General features: G+C 38.2%; 1 protein-coding gene across 1 annotated transcript; it reads right to left on the bottom strand.

Annotated features, from left to right (window-relative positions):
• Positions 1–3: 3 nt before the first annotated feature.
• CWC27 (CWC27 spliceosome-associated protein homolog (S. cerevisiae)) lies at positions 4–10,194 on the bottom strand (the record flags this gene model as incomplete). The annotated part of the gene is given in 9 exon segments (XM_009074979.1): positions 4–87; positions 847–880; positions 3,093–3,172; positions 4,972–5,041; positions 6,097–6,200; positions 6,352–6,450; positions 7,218–7,361; positions 8,398–8,510; positions 10,098–10,194. Coding segments are annotated over 9 exon segments (825 nt in total), but the record flags the coding sequence as incomplete, so codon positions are not given.
• Positions 10,195–10,906: the final 712 nt, after the last annotated feature.

The raw sequence follows: 10,906 nt of genomic DNA, 5'->3' as shown, positions 1-10,906 counted from the left end.
GATTCACCATCCCTGGAAGTTTTCAAAACAAGATTGTGGCACTTAGTGCCATGGTCTCTTAGCGACAGTAGGGTTGAACTTGATGATCTTTGAGGTCTCTTCCAACCTGGTTGATTCTATGACTCTATACTGATGTTTTAGTTTCTGCTAAGTTTGGGTTTAATCTAGATTAAGGACATTTTCTTTCTTGTGTCTCATGCTCTGCGAGTGAGAAGGTACAGAAGAGAATCTGGGAGGGAGCATAGCTGGGACAGGTGAGCTGAACTAGCCAAAGGGATATTCCACGCCATGGCACGTCATGCCCAGTACATAAGCAGGAAGGGCCAATCCGGGGAGAGCTTCGGGGTTGCACCGGTCCACGGGTGGTGAGCAAATGTATTGTACATCACTGATTTTGTTTTCTTGTTTTGTTTTTCCTTTCACTTTCTTTTTATTATCCATTAGCATTTCAGCTCATTCTGCTCTTTATTATTAAGCTGTTCTTATCTCAACCTACATATTTTACTTTATTTTCTCCTCCCCATTCCTCCGGGTTGGGGGGAAGAGGGGGAGAAGGGACTGTGAGCAGTTGTGTCATTCTTGGCTGTTAGCTAGGGTTAAACCACAACACAAACGTACCTTTTTTTTTTTTTTTCTGAGGGAATTTCAGGGGTTTTAACACTCTGGTCATTTGTCAATCTGTGGTACAGAATCCATACACCTAATCGACTGGAAAACTTCCTTTTTGCTGGAAATCTGACTTGAGCTAGTTCTCAAAAATCTCTAAAGTAGCATTTGTTCCCCTAAGAAAATCTAATTTTCACACAGTAAAAAACCAAAGATTTATTTGTAAAATATTTTACTTACCTCACTCAAATCCTTTTCTTCACTTGCTGATTCACTAAAATAAGAAAAAAAAAGTAACCATTTTGAAGTGCTGGAGGTGATTTAAAATACTGTTTAAAAACACCAATACTTAAATAAAAAATTGGTTTTGTCAACTACTTGGAATTTTAGTCAATACAATCATTTATACCATCCTCACATTTATCTTAAGAGTATCAATGTTATTTTCTATTGTTTGACTGCCACAATCTTCTCTAATTAGGAATGTTTAAAACCACTGGATAAAACCACAGACTTTCATACAATGGAGAAATTCTAACCACATCTTGAGCTATTCAAACACAAATCACTAATATGCTTTTGAACTCATATATCAAACAATTACTAGCATTTTAGTGCAAATAGTTTATATTTTGGAAAATCTTCTTTACACATGTCTGACATACATTTCACTGATAAGCTAAACATCAAGATGTAATTTATTATATAGGTGTAGTTAAATGAATTAAAAAAGAAATCTATTTGAATATACTAAGGCTAATATATGCTGTTAATTATCACAAACTAGTAATAAAGACCCTTGAACTTTTTTCTATCACACAGTTTAAAAAAAAAAAATTATGTTAGGAAAAAAGCAAGGAATATTAAAGGAGTACCCATAGTCAAGGCTTTGAAGTGTGCTCTAAGCAATCAGTAAGTAATCAGGTCATCAAAAAACCCCTCTATAATCTGTTGCAATCAATTGCATTAATTCAATCAGGTGCTGCACCTAGGTCAGGGCAACTGCTTGTACCAATACAGGCAGGGAAATGAATGGATTGAGAGCAGCCCTGCAAGAAGGACTTGGGGGTGCTGGTGGATGAAAAGCCAGACATGAGCTGACAATGTGTGCTTGCAGCCCAGAAAGCCAGCTGTATTGTGGGCTGCATCAAAAGCAGCGTGGGCAGCAGGTCAAGGGAGGTGATTCTGTCCATCTACATTCAGCTCTGGTGAGATAACACCTGGAGTGCTGTATTCAGCTCTAGGGTCCTCAACACAGGAAAGACAGAAACCTGAGGGAGGGAGTTTGGAGGAAGGACATCAAGATGATCACCTCTCCAATGAGGAAAGGCTTAGAGACTCAGGCTTGTTCCACCTCAAGAAGAGAAGGCTCAAGGAACACCTTAATGCAGCTTTTCAATTGTTAAAAGGGGCCTGAAAGAAAGATGTGGGCAGACTTTTCAGCAGGGCCTGTTCTGACAAGACAAGAGGTAACGATTTTAAACCAAAGGCAGGCAAATTCAGGCATAAGGAAGAAATATTTTTACAGTGAGGGTGGTGTGCCACTGGGACAGGTTGTCCAGAGAGGTGATGGATGCTCCACTCCTGGAAACATTCAAGGCCAGGTTGGACGGGGCTCTGAGCAACCTGAACTAGTTGAAGACGTCCCTGCTCATTGCAGGGAGGTTGGATGCAATAAAATTTAATGGTCCCTTCCAAACCACTTTATGATTCTATGACAAGGAAATTCTCTAAGTTGGTCTATTTTCATGGAATTGTGTTACCTCAATAATCAAGAGTGTTTAAAATCAGAATGTAGTATTAAAAAGGAAGAGAGAAGAAAACCAGGTTTACCCAAGCATACAAAGTTACTTCACCTCATTTTTAGTGTGTTCTTTAGATTTGAAAAAAAAAATATTTGGGACCATAACCAGGGTTGGTAAAAGCAACAATAACCAGAGTACACAACAACTTCTACATATGAAGAAAATTTGGGTAGACTTAAAAAATTTAGGCTAGAAAAGAGATGGTCTAAGAAGGGATTGTGGTCAAGACAGGTACAAAGAGATTCACTGCTCACTGTCTCCCTCCAGAATAAGAGTTAGAATTTACTGAATGATCAGAACAAAAACAGAAGACACTTCTGCAGCAGAGAGCAGGGTGTGAATGAAAACAATATTACAACAGACTTGATACATACTTTGAAGACAGCTCTGTTAAGGGTTACTAATTAGGTGAATCACATCTCACTCTGAGAGTGCCCTGAGCTGAAAGTGGGTGGATAGTGGGAGACTACTCAGGTAAACATTATACTGGCCCAAATTTTTCTCTTTGTGTACTGATGGCCAATGTTGGTGACAGCATAGCGTGTCAGAGAAATGTTTGGTCAGATTCAGCACTGGCATTCTTAATTTCTGAAAGATTAACAGACAGTGAGTATAAATGATGCTAATGTTCATAATATCTTGAAAGTAATCTGTTCTGAAAACTGGAAATCACATATTAACCTTTTGACAGCAGGAACTGAGCTTAGATGTGGATCATCCTTCAGCAGATCATGACTGCTTTTACTTTTTCCCTTCATGCTCTGTTAAGAGGTAAAAAAAGAAAAGAAGTATTATAAATTTCAGTGTTTAAGAGTATAGACAATGAAAAAAGATTATGGCAAGAAAAAGATAACCTGTTTCTTGTCAGTTTTAGCCTAACCAATAAGCATAAACACTTTTAAGGGCAGAAGAACAAAGTGTCCCAGAAAGAGATGCATCAAACTGACTCCATGGATTTACAATATATTTTTGCAATAGCAAAATGTGTTTTAAAGGAAAGATGGGGGAAAAAAAGGAGGTTGTTTAGTCATCACAATTATTACACATCATCAAGACACATGGCCTAGCACATATAGACTTGAGTGAATGAAGAAGTAACAACTTGCCAATAATGGCATACAACAACTCAAAAAGCCACCAACGTACAAAGCAGTGTTTATTAACTGGAGGAACACCAATTAACTCCCTAGGGAAAAAAAGAAATTAACAACCTGCAATACATCCATCTGGAATACATCAAGCAGGAATTATCTACTGACACAGGGAGTCAAATCAATCTAACAACACATAAGGTCTTCAGGCAGGACTGCAGTGGGAAAGGATTCCTCATGCTAACCTGAAGACAGTACACTTAAATTTCAAAGTGAAATCAGACTGAAAAACCTCAGTTACAGAAAGAGTCTGTGACCTGAATATCTCCATCGCACATGCACTGTATAATCGTTTCAGGAAGACAGTAGTCACGTGGATAATAAAATCTTACTCATTTAAATGCAACTTAAATTTTTTATTCTGCAGGAAACAAAGACTAACATATTCAGCAACAGGAAAAAATACTTCTTTCAGAAAGGGGGGTGTGTGGATTTGGGGTGGGGGTGTGTATTGTAAAGTGCTCCAAACAAGTACAGACACTAAGCAGTTTCGACACCGAATTCTCCAGTTTAAACACTAATAAACAATTGGTGCAGGCCCCATCTTCAGATCCCTGGGTGCACTAACAGCGTTCATGGCCTTGAGGGGTTTTACCCGGAGCCTATGAGCACCACTTCAGCTCAGGCCTGAGAACACACTCACTGTCTGAACCATGTCAGAGGTGTACCTGCATCTATTCTGAATGAGCCTGTTGGACCCATACTGTGGACTTGTCTCCACCCCTGTCTTCCGTTCCCATATCTTGCTGCTCCTGAGTGGACACTGTGTTCAGTGGGCCTCAGTTTTGGTTCTTGCTTGCCATTTTCAGGACTGCTGACGGACCCTGTTATCAGCAACCAAGTCTGCCTGCTGTATCCAGACCTTGTGGGATTGTGCCCCTGTTAGTGAGCACACTGTGCTGGAATCAATCTTCCCTTCTCACTCACCCTCCCTCACGCAGCCGTTCTGCACTTGCCTGTCTTTGACACAGCCTTGCTAATCCTGTAATATCTGCATTCTACAATCTCCTGACACACACAAATTATCTTTCTAAGATTCATACTTTCTATAATACATCCATTTAGAGACTCTCCTGACACAGAAGACACAATTTTGACCTGTAACATTTAAATGACACCAACGGCCCTCGCTCCTCATTTAATCTCTTTTTGAAAGCATCTGTATTTCTGATTTTAATCACATCTTGTGCCATAAATGTTCATAACTTAAATTTCAAGAGGGAAAATACTTTGTATATTTATTTTTTCATTTATCCTTATGTCTCAACCTCCATACTGTAAGAAATTTCTGGTATTATTGTTCAAAACTCAAACATAAGAACAAGCCTAAGAACTTAAAAGGTTTTTGCAAACATGCAGAAAAAGTAATTTAAGCTGAAAAGAAAAATGAGGATGACTTGGTATAGTACCTGACTAACTCTACTGATTTCTTCCTCTTCTTCTTCAGCTTCTTCCCCAAAGGAAAGCAGGTTGAAGTTTCTTTAAAAGAGAAAAAACATTTTCTAGTAAGATTTGAAATAGTGTATTAGTAACACTCCATAAACTTTATTACTTTCATGTTGTATGTGATTTTTAAACACCTCATTGTCTTGCTAAATGCATCAATTCCAAACAACTATAGCATGTTGCTTTGCAGTAAGCCAAATATATTTAGAAAAGCACGTTCTACTCAATTCCTGAGACAAGGATATAAACACATTACTTAGAAAACCTGAAGACACAATTTAATAAGTTCTGCCTTGACTAACTGTGACTCTTCAACGCTGACAGCTCAGTTGTATCTCTAATTCTTGTCCTCAACAGAGCAGCAATTCAAGTAACGATCACAAAATTTTCAGGACATGATGGTTCAGAAAGGCATCAAATGCACACACATTCACATAATGTAATTAAAAGAAATAATGATCTTTACTTTCTTTTCTGGAGTTAATTATTTACGCTGTGTCGGAACCAGACAGCTGCAATATGTTGCATTTTTGTGCAACAGACCTGACTAGGTGCCCATTAGATTTCCTCTTACTTTTGAGTGCATCTTTGTGGCTAATTTCCATTCACAGAAACTGCAATTTCCCATGTGAAAATGGCTGGCTGCCTTTTGTGAGGTATTTTAGAGGGAGTGAAGTGGTAGCTGCTAAAATAAGTTCAAAAACCTCAGACAACTGAGTTATGACCTAGCTACTAGTAGTACTAGGATGTTTTACCAGCAGTGACAGCTCAGTCAGAAAAGAATGATTGCACATTCTGGCATCTGGGAAAGACTTAAGCTACCTTTTACTTTTACAACAAACTAGTATCACCATGTATGAAACAGTTACAGCTCAGCTGATGCACAGGAACCACTTCAGTCAGGGGAATTACATTTGCGTGATACTCTCTGGAAACAGTGAAGCAAGTTTTGCTAAGGTTATGTAAGATCCCTCCATGCATTTTGGTACAGCCTTGCGCTTCAAAAGCAGACGACCAAATGAAACATTATCAAGCTCAAAATTAAAGGCGAAATAAAATTAACCACTATTTATGTTGTCTATATTTACTTTGTGCCTTTTACTCTGGACTTTTTAGTTTCTTCTTCTGGTTTGTCCTTCTTCAGTTTTCTATTTGGTCTTGGGACAATGTCATCAAACGGATTAAACAAAACCTGTTAAAAAAGGAGTATTTTAGACATATTTTTATGAAGCATTTTGTTGAAATTAAATGATTCAGTGTTTTAAAACACAAGGACATGCCAAGTTTTCCAAACACTGTGTACAAAAGCATTTCAAAATGTCACTTTTCAAACCAGAACATACCTCACTGCTTCTTATTTTGTGTGGACTGAGAGGTCTCTCTTCCTTGTCCACTTCTACTTCAGCCAAGCGCAGCATGTTATATATTGTATCCCCTGTAACCTGGAAAATTTATAAAACAGGGTTGAAAATCTTTGCCTGAAATTCTGGTCACTCAGTCTGAAAAATGTAATGCAATTATTGCATAAAGAACTTTGAAAATACAAATAATATAGGAAATACTGTAAGCACATGAAATGACCACAAGACAGGAAGGACAATGTACAAAGATTCGCTTTTCAAAATCTAACAGCAAAACTGGAAGGAATACAGGTAGCTTTGAGAAAGTATGCCAAATTCTTACTTTGAGCTATGAAATAGGGAAAAAAAACCCACTGAAATAAAAAATAATTGGTTTATTTTAAGCAAATCATGAGATAGGTAAGTGCATACAATCATCACAGAATCACAGAATTTAGGGGTTGGGATAGACCTTACAGATCATCTAGGCCCAACCCCCTGCCCTGGGCAGGGACACCTCCTCACTAGATCAGGTTGCTCAAGGCTTCATCTTACGTTTTTCATTTTCCTGATTCTTCTTGAATCTACAAACAGAATTTTCTAAAATGTCAGCAGTATTAGATGAACTGATTAATAAGACAGAGACATAATAATGTTAGCAAGATTATTTAGAGGCAGCACAACATCAAAATACAACAAATACAGCAACAAACAGCCCACAGAAACATTTCTACCAAGGGAGATAGCTTAGAAAGCAGTGAAATAAATTTCAAATATACATAGCAGCAAACAACACTGAATTAGCCTTCTGAGAAACTTATAGTAGCTTCTGTGAGACTTTAACTGGGGTTCTAGTTTATGTATCAAACCTTTCCAAAGATTGTGTGCTTGTTGTTAAGTTCATCTGCACGACCCAGTGTGAAGAAGAACTGACTTCCATTGTCGTGGGGTCCGGCATTTGCCATTGCGACAAGTCCTCTGCGGTTGAATCGCAACCGGGAATGGAACTCATCCTAGCACAGACAGCAGAGAGAAGACCACAGCTTAGGAATGTGATATATTCTTCACTTCTTTAGCTACATCAGTGTGCACACAGGGAAAATATGCTGTTAATTTTCATTTAAATTCAGACAGTAATAATTCCGAAGTCTTTTGAATTTTTGATTTTGAGCAGCAAAAATTATTTTTAGTCAATATTTTTAATGCTTAGTGACTATCATAATGCAAACAAGTGAACAATCCTCAAAAGAAACCATAAACACACAACCTCAAAAATCAGAAACTAGTATGTGAATAATAGAAAGCTACAACTTAATAATACACTCTCAGTTCTGTCTGGTTAATTTTCATTTTTCCAATCATTCCCTAAAAATTAACTTTTATTAATTATTTTTATTGCCATTCATTATCCCCCAACACTAAGAAAATCAAAAGCATTTATAAAAGTAACTGCATTTCACACATTTCTTGTAAAAATGCCATTCTTGTCAGTCACTGTATTTATGTGAAAAACCCTAATTCATGTCAAGTAACTGAAAGCACAATAACAGACTGTAATAGTACACACAGTACAATAGTGATGCAAAACTCCATAGGAAGAATATTTTATGGACCATAAGAAGACATAAGAGGACTCTTTCCAAAGCAAGGAGAAAGTGATGAGTAATACATCAACACCATGGTAATAGCACAGTTCTAAACACTGCAATATTGAGGTACCACTAATTTCAAGAAGCAATGCCACAGCAATACGGGTAAAACGTGTTCTGTTCTCTGCTCAGGTACAAATCCCTCCCACAAACTTCACATCAGTGCTAGATGTATAAGTCTAGCAACAAGAAGATGCAAGGCCCAGAGTGAAGTTCATGCTAGTAAGGTTATACATTTAAGAATTCTCAATTAAAAAAGGTATATTCAAACCTACTGACGCAGCATGTGAAAGCAAATGGCTGTACAGGTACAACGTTATGTTTCATGCAAGGTTTGGTTCTTCAGAAGCTAATGTGGTAGGAAGAACAGCTGGTAGAGAATAACCATACACATACACACCTTGAAGGGAGCTCCATAGACGGACTCTCCTCCTGATCCAGTACCAGTAGGATCACCTCCCTGCACTATAAAGCCAGGAACTACTCTGTGAAATATTGTGTTATTGTAATACTCTAGAAAAAAAAAAGAGAGAGAGGAAAACAGAAGATATTAAATACACATAAGTTGTCCCAAAATCAAGCTTTCATATAGATTATGGAGAGATGTCCAGAGATTGAAGTTCCAGAAAGCAATTACTGCTGTTCACACTGGGTTGCCTTCTATTCCACAGTCTTGCTCAGTGTGACTATCTCAGATACAAAGTATTGCTGATGATACTTAGGAAAAAACAACCCTCTGGTGTCCTGTGTTTCTGTGACAAAAGACCCTGCACATCCCTAATGAGATGATCTTGATGAACTACTTTCTTTGCAGCTTTCAAGCTTCATTACTGGAATGATACCACCAAAATACTTCCATTTAAAAGGAGAGCTAGAACTACTAAGCTCTGCCCCAGACAATATCTCACATACAATGTTAGCCATATCAATACACCAGATGATCAGCATTTTCACTACCACCACAGAACACAGGTGTCACCTCTTTTACCACCTACACTGTACCTAAACTGTCATTTTCACAAAATGAAATATGTGGTACATTTTGCCCCTGAGTTATCATCTGCTTTCTTTCTAGCTTTCTATCTATCTATCTATCTATCTATCTATCTATCTATCAGATAAAGGTTACAAGGTCAAAAGAAAACCAAAGGAATAAAAAATTTACTTAACATATATTTCTGGTTGATATTGATACTATCATCATCACCATAATTATCATTATTATTCAATAAATCTGCAGCAAGCTGCAGGACAAAGCAGGGTCTGCAAATGTTGCAGCACAGCTAGATATATTCATGGACGGTTATATGCCAGGATACTCATGAGACATGCTCAAAAGTATCATACAAAGCATAAGATACTACACAGAAGTTAGAAAAAAAATCAGAAAGGAAACTAAGCCCACTGAGGATAAGTGAACCCGTATCAAGGGCTAAGAAATTGCTTTACCTTTGCAAAAAATCTCAACATTAGGTGTTAGAACACAGAACAGGCTGGATCTGTGCTGGAGGCACAAATACTAGACTACTGCTGAACAGATGAAGGCTAAAAGAACTCTTAACCACTCTATAAATGCATCCATGGGATAACAGCAGCAGTTAGGAAACACAAAAAGGCACTGAGTCCTTCACAAACTTTTGTTACGGTTTCCCCAACCTGGAGCTTCTCATTCAGGTACTCACTACTTCTGTGCAGAGCATTACAGAGCTTCCATCAACAAAAAACTGCAGCGAATCAAGCATTTGTAGCACTCATAGAAAAAAATGAAAACATTGTAAATATGGTGATGCAGAAATGAGAATTTTGGAGGATGTCCAATATTGCATCATTGCCATTTCGTAACACACACCAAAGGAGCTATACTTTGTAGAAACTTGCTGAAAAAATAAGACTTTCCAAGCCTCTGACAGACAATGGTTCAGTAACACTATGCCATCTGTTTCATTTGAGAAAACCACCAATATTTGTTTATTTCTTTTCTCCACTAGGTCCAGTAACGACTTTGAAAAACATCATTTGAGCATTAGTTAATTTCTAAATACATACAAACTTAGTAACATATCAGTAACTTCAACAACTCCTATTCCATTCAGACATTACCTTCCATACAAAGCTGGACGAAATTTCTACATGCCTTTGGTGCTTCTTTTGACCACAATTCTATGTCTATCTCTCCTGCTGTTGTTCTCAGCAAAACCTATAAAAATACAAACACAACATCAGTTTTAGTCACTGATCAAAGAATATCATTGCTGGCTTAAAAAAACTCTTCTGAATTTGTTATATTGGTAACAGTGGTGCAGACTTAAATGTGCTATTTAGTGACTGTTAGTTCTAGATAGCATTTTCAGAACTTAAGACAAAAGTAAGAATAGATATGTATAATAAGGCTTCAAGGCCAAGGATCTGGTACCTGGCTCATGGTAGAAACCGAGATACCCTTTATCACTTCCAAAAATGAAACAACATGGAAAAAACTCACACAATAGTGCCATAAATCTCCGAAGGTATATATGTCTCTTACAAGTAACACCAACACATTCGGTGAGAGTTCATAACAAAATTGAGGATGGAAGATACAGTGGAGAATACAGGAAATGAAGCGCTCCAGGGGCTGAGGGGAAGCCACAGGAGGAGCAGTTGAGGTCACTTGGTCTGTTCAGCCTGGAGGAAACTGATGACAGAGCTCATCACTGCATGCAACTCCCTCCCGAGGGGCAGGGGCAGCACTGACCTCTGCTCCCTGTGACCAGTGACAGGACCAGAGGGAATGGCCTGAAGTTGTGTCAGGGGACGGTTAGGCTGGATATTATAGAAAGATTCTTCCCCCAGAGGTGTTTGGGCACTGGAACAGGGTCAGGTTGGATGTCAGGACAAGGTTCTTCCCCCAGAGGTGTTTGGGCACTGAA

Source organism: Acanthisitta chloris, unplaced genomic scaffold (genome assembly GCF_000695815.1).
Source record: "Acanthisitta chloris isolate BGI_N310 unplaced genomic scaffold, ASM69581v1 scaffold23195, whole genome shotgun sequence".
Taxonomy (NCBI): Eukaryota; Metazoa; Chordata; class Aves; order Passeriformes; family Acanthisittidae; genus Acanthisitta; species Acanthisitta chloris.
This window is presented reverse-complemented; position numbering and strand designations above follow the sequence as displayed.